The sequence below is a fragment of the Acomys russatus genome, chromosome 17 (assembly GCF_903995435.1).
Source record: "Acomys russatus chromosome 17, mAcoRus1.1, whole genome shotgun sequence".
Lineage (NCBI taxonomy): Eukaryota > Metazoa > Chordata > Mammalia > Rodentia > Muridae > Acomys > Acomys russatus.
This window is the reverse complement of record NC_067153.1, coordinates 8551242-8567423: the sequence shown is the minus strand read 5'-3', so window position 1 is coordinate 8567423 and position 16182 is coordinate 8551242. Positions and strand designations below refer to the sequence as shown.

At 41.3% G+C, this 16182-nt stretch overlaps 1 protein-coding gene across 2 annotated transcripts in view; it reads right to left on the bottom strand.

The window, feature by feature from the left end:
* LOC127201155 (oxidation resistance protein 1) overlaps positions 1-8484 on the bottom strand; it is a 65249-nt gene extending 56765 nt beyond the window's left edge. For both annotated transcript variants that reach the window (XM_051159528.1, XM_051159529.1), the window contains exon 1: positions 8271-8484. In XM_051159528.1, the coding sequence (XP_051015485.1) occupies positions 8271-8469 (199 nt within the window). In that variant the 5' untranslated portion in view covers positions 8470-8484. The remainder of the gene's footprint in view (positions 1-8270) is intronic.
* Positions 8485-16182: the final 7698 nt, after the last annotated feature.

The following is a 16182-nucleotide window of genomic DNA, read 5'->3' as shown; positions in this document are numbered from 1 at the left end:
GTTATAACTATTATTAATGGATGTCTAGAGAGGGTACCATTAATATAAACAGGAAAAAATCTCTGTAGGTCATAAAGACAGAGCCAATAGGGTACAATATGAAAATGCATAATTTTAGATCAAATGTTGTATTTTCATTTGTTTATTAGGATATTTCATGTGGCTCTTTTATTATCAGCAACAAGGGTTAGACAGAGGTCTCAGTGGCTTAGAACAGTGGCTGCCCTGCTCTTCTAGAAGACTGAGCTCAATTCCCAGCAACCACATGGTGGCTTACAACCACCTGTAATGGGATCCGATGTCCTCTTCTGGTGTGCAGACGTATATGCAAAGCACTCATATACATAAAATATATAAGCAAATAAACCTTTATTATCAGCAACAGTAAGCTACTGGCTTCAGTCTGAAATCTGTGTTTGTTAATTTTCTCATCTATTCTCCCTGTAACAATGACTACAATGTACCAAAGTAATAAAATACCACCCTATCTAAACATCTTAAATGATTAATATGAACCCCCCTGAAGTACTGGTTCCAAGTGTCAGAATTAAGTTAAGACGGTAAACATAGCAAAATACAGCATTTATCCAAAATTAAAACTACAACTTTCCAAGAAAGATTAGTTCTGAAACTAAGATAATCTGGAAAAACACAGGTCCCTCATTCCCCCACTATCTGAACTTAACTGACACATTGACTACAGCAGAATTTATTGACTTGTAACCAAGAGATCACTTACCTTAGATTAAATAATAATAAACCATGTTTGAATTTCCCCCTAAACCAATTCAGAAACAGTTAAAGATGCCCTTAAATTTCCTGACAGGTAAAACTAACTGCCTTTAATTGCACAACTTTCCATCTTCATTTCATCTGGTATACTTTAAAAATTGCCACCTGTGTTTTTAATCTCTCCCATGAAACTATAACCTCCAAAATAAGTGTTTGCTTCACTCTTCAAATTCTCTTCAATACCCAGTGATATATTCTGACACAATTTAAACTAGTACTACCTTAAGTCTCGTAACTCCGATAAACTTTCCATAAGGAAGTTAGATGTGGGCAAAGGAAAGAGCTTGGCAGCTACAAGAGCTTTTCTCCAAGCCTGGTGAGCCACCAGACACCCACACAGAGGACACACCCACACTCATCATAAATAAAGAAAGAAATGTTAAAGGTTAGACACAGAGTTAAGGTGTGTACACCACAGAGGCACCGGAGCAGATGTGTGGACAGAATCAGATTCATCTTCTATCACCTTTCTATCCGAAACATCTCAAGAACTAAAAGTGGAGGAACTATTAAAACTCAAGAGTAAACAAAGGGCAAAAACAAGGTCAGACAATGCAAAACCAAGCCTTCGAACATACTCAAAGATTTTTAGGTTCACAGACAACTAGTGGAGTGCAAATTGAAATCACAGTGAGAAACCACTGACTGCAAACCAGACTGGGTAAAAATGCAAATGGTTAGCTACATACTGTCTGTAGGAAAACTGGCACTAACCCTTATTTCTGGTGCGTGCAAAATGCTAGAGTTCTTAAAAATAATGCTAATCTTGCCCACAGAAATATTTTTTTGATCCTCCTGTATATATCTGAAACATACAATTGCTTTTCTGAGTGAGAAAATAATTTAAACTATTTTATAATAATCCTAAATTTAAATAAAAAATTATTTCTGCTGATTCATAAGTAGCCAATAGAGGGAGCCAAAATTACAATGCAAAATAAACCTATAGGTCACAATCTCATATCCCTCCCTACAGTGAAATATAAAATAAATTTGATCATTCTCTTGATGTCAGATAGAGCCATGACTTCCTTCAGTCAAAGGAACAAGGACAGAAATATGTCTTTCCAGTGTATTAAGTTAGAACTGACATTTTTATAGCTTTCTTTTTCCTGTATTGCCAACCAGAGCTGACTCTCACATAGTTGCTTCTCCATCAACACAAATCCTGGAGGAAAGATGCACGTCCTAAGAGATTACTCCGCCCACACAGTATGCACGCTCATGACCAGTTCCTATTTTTGTTCGAGGTTAAATCACTGTACATGAAATATCAAAGAGTTATTTAATAATTCATGCATGAAAAGCAAACTGTCACCTAGAGGGAGGTGAACAGTCTGGATTGCACACATATGAAACGATCATTCAGTGGTGCAAGACTGAAATCATAGCAGTCTTATCAAAGTAAGAGCCCTAGATAAAGACCATACAATAAAAGGTCTATTGCCCCAACATGGTGGTTGATCAAACTAATTGTGAATGTTATAAACACACAAATTGTGAAACTAACAGTGAGTAAATCAGCAAGTTAGAAGAAGAAAGAGTGGCAGATGAAACGGCTCAGGTCACGAATATCATACTTAACATGTTCCACTAAAATTAAGTAAGACTGTAACATGACCGACGTGCTGCTGCTTTGGAGTCTGACACGCCCCTTTAGGAATGATGTCTTAGCAAACAAGACTGAGCCTTCCCTAAGACCCGCCCTCTTTTCCCCTAAGACCCGCCCTCTTTTCTAACTAGCCACCATTCTACATTTATTTCCACTCAGAAGAGATTCCAGCAACAATGCTTATTCCAACACTAATGTCTCTGAACGTTCAGGTTAAATTGATTTACAGAGTGCAATATTCAGAATGTATAGCTTCTTTATAGATAGGTCAGTTACACACACACACACACACACACACACACACACACAAAAGTCTTGTACCTCCTCCTCCTCTTCCTCTTCTAAAATCCAGTTTTAGAACTCGGCTAAGTCAGTTTAACAGCTTGTTAGGACCTGCCACCCCAGCCCCTCACTCATGCCCTGCCCATCCAATCACCTTCCACAGCTCGTGAGGTTCTTCTTCGTGCACAGTTGCCTGTGCAGCCTGGTCACAAGGGTACGATGAATCCTCCTCAGCCTTCGGTCATTCATCCACCATCCTCCTTCCACCCTACCCTGATCATGAATCCCACTTACTCTGCTATACCAAGGAAGGGTTAAAATATCCTGCCTCCTGCAAAATCTACTTCTGCGGTTCCTAAACTTATGTAATGATTCAAAAATAAAGTTTCTAAACACTCTTGAAAAAATATTTTTGAATTTTTCCTTTAACATCAGCTGTCATCATATTCACTGAATCCAGTATGTGTGACTGTGTAGGTATATGTCAGTTACCACCGAAAATACTAAATAGAGAAGCCTATAGAGTCCAGAAGCCAAATATCTTGATGTAATTTAAGAAAAAAAATCAAACTCACCACATTTAAAACACTTATAAATCATATCTGCGTAACAGCTATCATACTGTACATCAGAAATACCACAAAACATCCCCACTGGTGGGAAGTCTAGAGGTCTGCTATACAATCTAAAGTCTGTAACTTAAAATCTAAACACCCCAACCCGCCTTCCACTTTGGAGACCCTGAGATATGCACACACCTGAACTGTTTTGTCCCTATATAAGGCTGTTAAACCATCACCACGGACTGTTTGCAAACAGACCTTTGACAGGGCTGGGGGTGGGCTGGCTAGCCAGAAAACATGCTTCTTGGGCAAGTGTGAGAAGCTGAGTTTTTAATCCCCATCAGCCATGTAAAGGACAGGGTTAGCAGGTATGGCAGCCTACTTGGCATCCATGCTGTGCGAAGTAGACCGGAAATCCTTCAAGGCAAGATGGCCAACCAGAGTAGCAGAAATTGTAAGCATAGGGGTACTGCCTCCGTAAATCAAGTGGAAAAGCATGGAGAAAGAGACCCAACACTGACTTTGGGCCTCCACACAAACTGGCACACACACTTGAGTCCACACAAGCAAACAGGCACACACACAGGCACACACATTACATAAATATATATGTGGCAAAACAAAAGACAGAGCTTTGAAATTGGAGTCTTTAAGGATAATGAGGGTTCTTTGGGGGTGGTTGGTTTTGTTTTGTTTATTTTTGCTAATCTTAAGGAATCCCTGTTTATCCTGGGTGCACAATCATGTTCATCTTTGTCTTAAGAATACTGATTTATATCTAATCACATTTTCCCCTTCTGATTAATTGCTAGTAAACAAAAACAAACATTTCATCTCTAACATTTGTTCCTGTTCTTAAAACATGTTCCCTTTTTTCCAGTAGCACCAAGCATGTAGTAAACAGTATGGGGAATCTGTTAATAAGAAGTCTGCTGGTGATTACACAAAAGGGCCTTTACGGAGCACCCTCTTCCATTATCCTCACTGTCACTCTGTTAAAGTCAAACAATGCCAATTATAGCCTGAATATATTAAATAAAAAAATGCAAAAATATATAATGGGATATATCACAGAATTTGTTGCAGTGACCTTGTGGTTCAAATCCAAGGCAACAGAATATAACCTATTCTTTGTTCCTCACATGAAGCGCGTTGACAGCTATGTGAACCATTTCAACTCAGCTCTATCTCCTTCCTAAGGACAGATATAAAATTCAATAAACATTTTAGCAAACTGGAAGACAAGCTAAATTACTCAAGTTAAACAAACAAAAGCAAGCTAAAATTTTTTTTGAAACAGAAGCATTAAGGATGAAATAATGCAAATGCTCTGGGTTATTACCCATCCCTTTTTATTGGATGATCATTTTTTCATCAGCTCTATACATAGACATAACACTAGCACATGTCATAAATGGCTTAATGTCCAGTTCAACAGCTTGCGGCTGGTTGATAGACAGGATTAAAGATACCATGGCCCGCTTTCAAGGATGAGAGAATTGCTCACCATTGGGGTCAGAACTTACAGGCATGACAAGAGCCACTTAGCAAAAATGGTTCCATCACTACTGTCACTTCTGCTATCCTCTACTCACCCCTTCCCACCCAGGGGAAGGAAAGGACTTGGATGGTCCAGGGGACCCTGCCTCAGTGTCCCCTGGCCTTCACCAGCCAGCTAACAGAGGACCAAGGAATCGGAGAAGTAAGCCACACCCCTCTTCTGCTCTAACTTCCTACAGCAACTAGTGCAGTGAGAAGACAGGTGGAGCGTTAAAGCAGCCATCCAGTGGAATTGTTCGCTTTGAATTCAGGGCCTGAAGTATATCTATTAATCAAGCGTTACACCCCTAGACTTTGAGATTGAGATTTTTATTTTTATTTTTTTTTCTCCCTTGGTAGTTTTTTTTTTAAATTAATTTATTCTTGTTACATCTCAATGGTTATCCCATCCCTTGTATCCTCCCATTCCTCCCTCCCTCCCATTTTCCCATTATTCCCCTCCCCTATGACTGTTCCTGAGGGAGATTGAGATTTTTAAATAAGGACAGTTAAAGAAAGTCTTTTAGATACGAAAAGGTAAATGAAAATTTAAATGGTGCTACTTAAAGGATTCTGTCATCAACTGGGAAAACAGAATTGATATAACAGTTTTGCAGCTTATATTAATTTAAAAATATAAACTTGTCAAATTCATTGATCTGGATTTACTCCCTACACTATGGTTTAGTAAATATTTTTAAAGGTTATACCATGAAGGCTACTGTCCTAACCCTTAGAAGAACAAGGCTGACCGTGAGCTCGTGTTTTAAAAACCAGATCAAAGGTACGGTCACAATGTTGACTTCCAACAGCAATGGTGGTGATCCCATCCTGACCATGCCTTAACTGTGTCTCAATTACTGTTTTCCTAAAGAGACGTAACTCAAAAGCCAGCAAACAATAAAAACTGACAAATGTGAAGGCGGCTGCCCTGAGTAGCTCTGGAAGCCCAATAAAGTGGCTTGTTCGTACAAAGCGTCAGATCAGAATGCATGGCCTAAGTTTTCTCTGGTCTTTCATTAAACCACCAAAGGCAAAACTGCTCCACCCTTATAAAAACATGAGCTGGCAAGGAGCAAAAGGTGCAACAACAAACAGGGCTCCAGACTGCAGACAACCTAGGAGATTGTTAAGTGTCTGTAACAGGAAGCATTGCCAAAGGACTCAAATATTTTTCAAGGTAGAAGACAGACATGTGGAAATGGCAGCTGTTGAGTATTTTTGCATCGATGTTCATAAGAGAAATTGGTCTGAAATTTTCTTTGTTGGGCCTCTGTGAGGTTTAGGTATCGATGTGACTATGGCCTCATAGAATGAATTTGCTAATGTTCTATCCATTTCTATCTTTTGGAGTAGCTTGAAGAGTATCGGTATTAGCACATCCTTGAAGGTCTGGTAGAATTCTGCACTGAAACCATCTGGCCCTGGCAGCTGTATAAAACAAACAAATAAACAAAAATCTATCTAAATGGACAGTAGATCCAGAAGGACACAAATGCAAGAACAACTCTATGTAGTAGCCCAAACCCAACTGCAAGGTGCAAAGAAGAAATTTTTCATCCTAAAAGACTGCTCAGAAATTATGCAGTTTTGTTTTATACAAACGCATGCACGCTGTGTCTTAAAATCTGGAAAACTTGGGCCAGGCACAGTGACGCACGCCTGTCACCCTGGCACTTGGGAGGCAGAAGCATTTGGATCGCTGTGAGTTCAAGACCAGCCTAGTCAACAAAGTGAGTACTGTCTCGAAAAACAAAACCAAACTCTGGAAAACTCAGGGAGCTACACTTCCTCTCTATGTATGCTGGCCAGGTGCTTTACTTCAGCTGTGTCCTCAGCGCTCACTCACCCTTAAGGCACAGAGTCATCAAGGTTTCGGTTGGGCATGCACTTTGTATATTGACTCGAGAACTCTGTATCATAACCAGAGGCATATCATATTTTTAACTGTTACGTGCTATTCTCAAACTGCATCTTCCATTATTTTTTTTTACCAGTTTTGCTCCCACTGATAAAACTCTGGAGCTGAAAACCGCTGAGATTATTTAACCCAAACCCATTCACAGACAAAGGAAATACAGGCCCAGGGGAATTTGGTAACTTGTCTAAGTTCTTTCAGGAGTTAAAGGGAAGGCTAGCCCACCCACTTACTGTGATCATATCACCACCATGGCCCCTCAAGGCCTTGCAAACATGACAAGGGATGTGCGTTGAAGGCATAAGAAGTGTCAACAGAAGGGACATCTGTACCGCTTCTGAAGCTCTAAGCGGAAAGAAAACTGCCAGCTCTAGTGGTGTGCTCAATGTAGGTGTTCAGGAATGAAAGATCTGTATGTGTTTGTGCATATCTGTTACATATCAACTATACACCTTTCTGGTTGGGAAGCCCCACGGATTATTTAATCACTCATCCAGAGGTTGATCAACAGCAAGTGTCCTCAAGTAAGAAATTGATTTTCACTCATTTTAAAAATTCTTTTACTTAAACGTTTTTAAGTATCGTTCTTCATTCCTGGTCTCAACTTTTAAAAGATACTTAACTTAGCCAATAACTTTACAAAAGAACCCCCCCCCCCTTTAATTTTTTTTTTTTTTTCTAATTTCAAAAACAAGAAAACAGAAGTTCTAATAAAAGAGACTAACTGGGCAAAAAGTAAGGGACGATATATTTAAAGGAACATGCTAAAACAAGACCTTTAGAAGCCCAGTTTCCTCAAAGCCTAGGTTACACAGCCACACACAGGCAATGCTTACTCACTATGGCAATGCTTATACATGAGTGGTGGTGTGGGGTTACGGACAAATTTTATGTACTTTGTGGTTCTTCTCTGCTTTTAAAGCTGAAACACTTACAAACCCACCCTTAAAGCGCCCACAAACATACGAAGACAAGCTGCAAAAAAATATGACTGATCCCACAGGAAACCCAACGACACTGGGAAAACTACCATATGCATTACGCCAAAACGCGTGTGCGCTGGCGTGGTGGAAGAGAAGGAACACAAGTTCCGTACAAGTAAGTTAGGAAACTTTCCACGTTCGGCCTCCGGTGCAAAACTCACGTAGGTTCCCAGAAGAGGAGAGCGCTTCCGATTACAAAGTACCATTTGGGTGTCCCATTTGGGTGTTTGTTTTGTTTTTGTTGTTTTAAGTTAGGAAGCAAGTCCTCCCAGGTGGCTCGATCTAAGTAAAATGCGTGGCCAGAGCAAAGGTAGAGCAGACACAGCGTTCTGAAAGTCTAACTCCGTGGACGTCACAACTGGTTGGACCAGGCGAAAAGGACCGGGAGGCTCACACACCGAATCGGGACACGTCCGGTGACTCCTGCCTCGGGCAGGAAGGGCTACCACGCAGCTGCAAGCCTTCGGGGGGCCCCCTCGCACACCTGCGCGCCTGCACACCTGCCCGCGCCCCCTCCCCGGTCCCCGTCCGCGCGCGGGGAAGGCGACGCACCGCAGGGAAGGGGTGCTGTGGGGACTCACCGGGTCCCTCGGGACTGTCGGGCGACGGCGGTCGGTGTTCCGTGGGCCCGCAGCCCGGGTCGCCCGGAGCCGGTTCTCTCAGGTAGTCCTCGAAGCGCACCTGCCGCGCCTCGCCGCCGCCGCCGAGCCCCCACAGGCGGCTGGCCGTACCCCGCAGCAGCCGGCCGCTCTTCCCGGTGAACGTGGTCAGGTAGTCCATGCCGCCGCCCGTCGCCACGGTTCTCAGGGCCGCGGCCGCCGCGCGACAGCGCCCGCCCAGCCTGCCGACCCGGGGGCGGCGGCTCCGCGCCTCCAGGCGACCGGCGCGGGCCAGGCCTCCTCCGGCCCCGGGACGGACCATCGGCCAGCGCGTCGGGGGAGGAGAGCACGCACAAAGTTCCCGAAAAGTTCTGCCTGTCGCCCCCACATGGCGATCCCGGCAGAGCTTAATTTAGCAGAGTGTTTCTCTTCTTCCCAGATGGACCTGAGGTTAGAGACCCCGGGACCTTTAAGTTTCCCGCGCCGGTTCGAGCCGCCCTCCTTCCCCCCCCACCCCACCGTCCTGCCTGGGTGGAGCAGGCCTGCTCCCCACCCCCCCCGCCCCGCCCCGCCCCGCCCCGTCCCGTCCGGGACACAGCCGGACTTTCTGGACTGCCTGGAAGGAAGGACCCTTAGCCTTCTCCCCGAGGGCAATGTGGGGCCCCGCAGCCAGCCTAGACGCTGCTAGACTTACAAGGAGTTGGAGGGCCTAGCAAAGTTTTTACTAAAGGTGTTGGAAACTGTGTGTGTGTGTATGTGTGTGTGTGTGTGTGTGTGTGTGTGTGTGTGTGTGTGTGTGTGTTATGTATGAGTGTGCGTATGGGTAGTAGCCATATAAAGACTTGCACAGTAAAAAATATTAATAGCGAAGTGTTGGGTACTTTGTTAAGGCCGCAGTCATAGTTTAAATAAGGCAGTGGCCCTGTTTAAAGTTCGCTGGGAGTTTCTGAACTTTCGCCAGATTGACTTTGCAGGAATCCAATCCAGTGAAGGCTCTGATGACCACGTCTTCCTTTTAGGTAGAAAACAAGGAATTGAGAGGGATTGGTGACTTTTGGCACACACGTAACACTCGCTTTTGCTTCCTGTGAGATCTGGTTAGTCTTTTCCAGTCTGTTTATAGTTTTGCTAGTTTCCCCACTAATTATATGAGCCTTCTTTCTTGGAATCACCAGCATATTAAAACATTTGAGGAAAAGCTGTGAATTGCTAAGGACGTTAAAAGGCTAAGGGCTCGGAATAATGGAGTTAAGAAAATGGGGAAGTTATTTGCCCAGTTTCTTAAGTATAACATACAGGCCTCCTGCGGCTGCTGCCCTCTGAGCAGTTTTAAGTCTGCTGACTCATCTTTTTTTTCCCATGCCCTCTCCATTTTCAGTTTAAATTCTGACTTGATTGAATAAACTTCAGGATCCTAACATCAGCATCAACTTTATACCTGGTTAAAATTATAGAACGTGTGGGCAGAGTCCCCAGAGTGCCTAATTTACAGTGGTTATGGCAAAGAGGCCAAAGCACTTGCCTTCTCAGCAAGCAACCCTATGTGGGGAACTATTGCTTGGTTTTAAAACTGCTCTCCCCTTCTTTCCTTCTGCACCTCTTAAGGACTATTGGTTAGGCCGCATAATTGCAGTGTTTGTGATTCTCAACTCAGGTGTTCAAATCCAACCTCCCCTCCCACCCCCCACCCCCACCCACTCCCGTGATAGTTTACTGAGGATATTAAGTCAGGAGGGTGAAGTCCTCTTGAACAGCATCAGTGCCCTGGTAAATAGAGCCTCAGAGAGCTCTTCTACCCATGTGAGGAGGAGGCTCCTGCCATGTGAGAAACCATGGCTAAGACAGTCTGCAATTAGAAGGAACTCTCAAAAAAACAAAAACAAACAAACAAATAACCTGGCCTTGATCAGCATGGCACCTTGGTTTTGGATTTCTCGCACCATGTGAAATAAATGTTTGTTTTCCATTAACAGGCCAGGAATGGTTCTTCCTTTAGTATCCTGACTAAGAACAGCAGTTTGTTTGTTTTATCTGAGAACTACATTTCAACAGAAGGCACTGCTCAGTTCTGACCCTTCCCAAGCTTTGAGAGTCTCAGCTTGCAAGTCAGGTTTGCTAAGCACAGTCCTGCAACCCTGGCTCTAACGGAAGACAAGGCAAGGTTAAAAGTTCAAAGCCAACCTGGGCATCTTACCAAGACTTTGTCTCAACATAAAAATTTAGAGAGAGAAGGAGAGGGAGGGAAAAGAGGACAGAAAGAAAGGGTTCTTCAAAAACTATTGTTGTTTTTGAAAATCCTGATAAACTGAAATTACTTTTCTAGGGTATGTTTTCTATGTCCTATTAAATGTACTTGCATTGTGGTTGGCATGGCATTAGTTTTCTCAGCACTCACCCACCTCCCAACAGTAGGAATCAGCAGTTAACAGCTCTCGGTTTTCTACATCTGTATCACAGAAGGCAAGAGCTGCTGGCCAAACTGTGTGCCGTACAGACTGAATAGTTTACAATTTTGATTTAAATTCACTGGAACCCTAATATCTTCTATCCAGCCAACCTCTTGTTCTGTGCTCTGCATTTACTGTCGGAGCTGTCCTCATCCTGGTAAAGTACCAAGTTTATCACCTCAAATGTTACGTTGCCTTCTGCAAGACGCAGAGAATCATAGGCCATCAAATATGAATGCTTATTTTCTTCCCCGTTTCCCTCTTAAACTTTTATACAATTTCCTTTGCATATTTTGACTCAGAAGGAGGTTCTTACTCCTGCCCCTGCCTCCCCCTAAAATCTACTTCTGATCTTGGTCTGGTTGGCCTTGTCTGTGGCAAGCTGACCTGTGAGTCTCTTCTTACCCAAGGTCAGCAATGTAAATTTCTGTTGTCCATAAAAAACTTTCCTTGCGTACCATGTGCGCGTGCAGATTACCTTTGACCTCATTTTTAAAGTATCATCACATACCATAAAATCTACCTGTCCAAAGTGTAAAAGTTGAGGAACTATCACCAAAACGTCATCTTTAAGCATTTCCATCATGTGAAATTATAAGTCAGCTGTTTGCCTGACACTCCCCACTCTACTTGCCACCCCAAGCAACCACTAATACACTATGGATGGACTTGCTTTTACAAACATCTCATGTAAAGGACTCGTATAATATTGATCTTTGAGGTCCAGCTTCTTTCCCTTCATGGTTCACCCTCAGGTCTTTTTCATGCTGTGGATGTGTCTGTGCCACATGATGCTCCCCTGGACAGAGACCACATTTATCCACTCATCAGTTCTTGGAAATTGGGATTTCCCTGATTTTATGGTGACTGTCTCTGTATCTAAGTTTCTTTGATGATATAGTTCACTTAATTATATACAAAAGAATGTTAAAATTACAGTTTTTTTTAAATCTGCATATTGATATGTTCTGTATTAAACTGCCAACTATTGTCTTTGCAAGTAATGGACTGATCTATCCTTAAGTTCATATGACATATTGGTTTTCAACAAGCAGGCCAAGGGCATGTAATGTGGGGGTGGTGGGGCTGGCAATATTGTCTGCAGCAAACAGTTCTGGAGTGACTGGTAGCCACATGACTCTTTCCTCATACCAAGCACATAATGTGAACTCAATATGGCTCAAAGAAAGAACTGTAATAGCTAAAAATTTTAAATTCTTAAAGTAAAACGGAAGGTGTAAGAAATCTTAAGGGCCTTGGACTTGGCAAAGTTCTCTTAGCAGTGACCCCTAAAGCTCACTTAACTTAAGAAAAACTCCTTACTAGAAGTCAATGAAATGCAATTAGTAATCAATAACTACCAATTTCTTCTATTAGAATAGTGGAGTCAAAAACACTTCAATAGTGTTTTGTTGACAGTGAGCAGAAACGCCTGATTTTGTACATGACAGTCACATGGGGATAAATGGTTGTATTTCCTGCAGAGGGCATTTGGCAGAATACACGCACACATTTTAAAGCACATACACTCTGTCAGTAAGCACACTTCTCATCATAAGTCTTATTTATGTCTGAAGTGATACAGTTTTCTGTTTGCATCAGCAAAATAATGGAAACACTTTAAATGGTAATGAACAAAGAATGGAGATGCTGATGTATTCAGAAATTAAAGGCCATTACTTCTTGCTGGACATAATAACGCATCCCTGTAACACAGTACTTGGGAAACTGAGACAGGAGGATTGCTGAAGCCAACCTGGGCTACATAGTAAAACCATACCTTCCTTTTGAATCAGTTTTACTATGTAGCCCAGGTTGGCTTCAGCAATCCTCCTGTCTCAGTTTCCCAAGTACTGTGTTACAGGGACGCGTTATCATGTCCAGCAAGAAGTAATGGTTAGTAAAAAGAGTCTTGAAAAAATATATTTAAGGTGGAAAGCAAGGTTCAAAATACCTCCTATCTTGTGCTTCCATTTTGGAAAATGGAACAAAGCATACGTTTCCACATAGAAAATTTTGTTAGAACATATGAAAAACTAGTATCCCTGGGGATTAAAGTGTAGTCTCAGCTACTTGGGAGACTGAGGCAAAAAGTTAAAAAGTTAAAAAAGTCTGTCTGTCTTACAAAAGGAATTCAAGGCCAGATCTGACCACTGATTGAAACTAGCTTTCAACACACACACACACACACACACACACACACACACACACACACACACCCCACACACATGTGCCTGAGTGTGCATGCACACACAAATGCACACACACACACAAAAGTATCTGTAGAGGGATGAGGACATAGCACAATCAAATGGGCCCTCAATTCAATCCCCTGTATCAAAAGGAGAAAAAAGGAGGCGAAAGAAAGGCATCTTTGTTGCTTCCTGCCACAAGTGACTTAGGTTAGGGGAGGAGCTGACTTTTCATTGTTGTACAGTATGTATGCATAACCTATTAAAATGTTTTTGTAACTTGAAAATATTCCAATGAGTCTATCCTGTCTTGTAGGAAGTTGTGAGATTGTGCAATGTTGAATTAACTGTTACTCAGTTCTAGCCGAAACATATTTAAAATAAAACAGCTGTGTTTCTTTTTTGTTTTGTTTTGTTTTGTTTTTAGAATGTGATTCAACTGTATTATTTGAGGATGATAAAATTATTAACATAGAAAACCCTAAGAAATTTACTGGAAATAATGTAAATGTATCAGGGAAGCTAAGGTATGGAATCAATACATGGGAAAAACCAATTGCCATTGTAGAGATCAATGAGAATTGAAAATGAAGCTGAGAGAAGATCATCAACAAACTGCAGGTGATTGTGGGTAACTTTAGTCAGAGGTGTAGACATGGACAGTGAAAAGTATAGGCTTTACTAATTTAAAACAAGCATGAATAAGTAGAGTTATATGCAATGTTTGCATATTGAAAAGATCTAATATAGATCTAATATAATTAAGATATTCCTCTGCCACAGTGATCATAGAGTTCATAGAATTCAAGAATTGTGACTGGCTACCTCCTCCTGGGCCTCCACCTTCTCTTCCTCGTCTTGGTTTTTTTTTTTTTTTTTTCTAAATAAATGGATTATTTGGTGCTGCAACGTGTATTGATAGCTTACAGTAGCCTTTAATTGTCTAGCAATGTGTATTTATAGCTTAGAATTTGCCTTACAGTAGCCAAGGAAAGTTTGGAACTGAGTTAAACTTGAAGATAGGAAATATCTGATTTCAAAATTTTTATTTAAAAAACTTTTATTAAATAATCAAGAAAATGTTAGCAAAATACAAAAGTATTTACTACATACCTACACATGTATTGTGATGGCTAATGGCTGATTTGATTACTCACTTAGATGAAGAGATATATATTTAATCTTTTTGTGTGTTTCTGTGTGTGTGTGTATGTGTGTGTGTGTTTATATGAAGGTGTGTGTTTGTGTGGTTTATGCACATGGGTCTGTGCCAATTCCTTCCTCTATCACTATTCCGGTTACATTTGTTTGTTTGTTTTTGAGATACTGTTTCTTCCTGAATCTGTATGGTATAAGGCTAAGCAGGCAGCTAGCAAGCCCTACTTCTGTCATGGGACTCATGACCATTAGTGCTGGGGTTACAGGTGTGTGTGTGTGTGTGTGTGTGTGTGTGTGTGTGTGTGTGTGTGTGTGTTGGATCACACCTAGCTTTTAGGTGGGTACAAAATTTTTTGTTTTGGTTTGTTTTTGAGCATATGCATTCAAAAAAAGCTCTATTTCTTAATCAGTAGTTTGTACTATAAAGAGTGCGATCTATTCTTTCTCTGCAAGGGTAATCTTTATATCAGTTTAGGTCACAGGTATACATGGCTCAGAAGGCAGTGCTGCCTCATCACTAAGAACACAGACCCACAGCCTGCCTTACGTTCCGTCTTCCCACAACTAGTGTGCATTGGGAAGCAACGGACTGAGCATCTCTGTCCTTTGGACCCCTAACCCACCAAACTAGAAAGGTTGAGGAGATTTCATCTGAAATCATGAGCCAGGGCTGAGGGAGAGAGCTCAGTGGTAAAGCATGTGCTAGGCAAGCATGAAGAACTCAGTTCAGTCCTCACCAGCCACTTGAAGAGAGGCCCGCAGCGGCAGCCCAGGGCCTTGATTGACAGGTGGATCCCTGGGGCTTGCTACTCGGCAAGTCTAGCCTAACTCAGGAGTCCCAGGTCCCAGTGAGAGACCTGGCCTTAAAAATAAAAGTGTATAGTTCCTAAAGAACAACTCCTACCATAGTACACATCCATGAACACACACACACACACACACACACACACACACACACACACACACACACACAGAGAGAGAGAGAGAGAGAGAGAGAGAGAGAGAGAGAGAGAGAGAGAGAGAGAGAGAGAGAGAGAGAAATAAGAGAAACTAACACAGAAGACACCATTAATCCTGTTAGTATTCTGTGGGCCCAATTTTAGAATCATTACGATGAATATGTAGAATTTCAAATCAGGAAAAAGTTGCTTGTGAAAATGTAATCAGGCAGTAAATTTTACCCTCTCGCCTTAAGTTTCAAACACAATGGCCATATTTTATTCTCAGAAAAGCAGGACTACCCTGCCTTCTCCTCAGTGATCTCTTGCCTCATTGAAATCATTTGTTCACTAACATTTACAAAGAAAAGGGAAATACATACACATGGTAAAACAAAACTTCAAAGAGGATAAAAAGCTACATAGTAGTGACTTTTCACTTCTTTGCAAAGTCAAGGCTCTGGTTTCTTTCCTGTGCCTCCATGGGTTCTTTGTATTTATACTTAAAAACAGCCAACACAAACAGCCAAAACACTAGGAGTGTAACATTTATACAATTCCTGATTGTTTCGTGGTTCTTCTTGCTGTAGAGAGTTTATTGTATATATGTATAATAATATAAATGTATATGTTAAAAAGAAAAAATAATTAAAAATGCATGCCAAAAAATCTCTTCATAAATGTGCACTGTTGTGGGCATGTGTGTCATCTTTCATTTTAGAAAAGAAATGGGACTTTATTGTATACACTGTTTAGCTTAAATTTATTTATACTGAAGGCTTTTTTTATACTAAAACATGTTAGAAAGTGGAAAATGGGAGGGAGGGAAGAATGGGAGGATACAAGGGATGGGATAACCATTGAGATGTAACAAGAATAAATTAATAAAAAAATTTTAAAAACCAAGAAAAAAATTAATTAAAAAAAAAACACGTTAGAGAAACTTCATTGGTGATATAGTTTTAGATTTGAATTTACTGTGATCTATTGAACAAAGAGTATTCAACTACATAACATTTACTTACCAAAAATTATGATGTGAAAAAAAAAACCTCACAGAAAAGCATTTCAGTCATTGGTTGGAGTGGTGTGTGTGTGTGTACTGAGGTTCTTAACTAATTAAACAATAGCTCCTAAATAATATCAGTATTTACCTTTA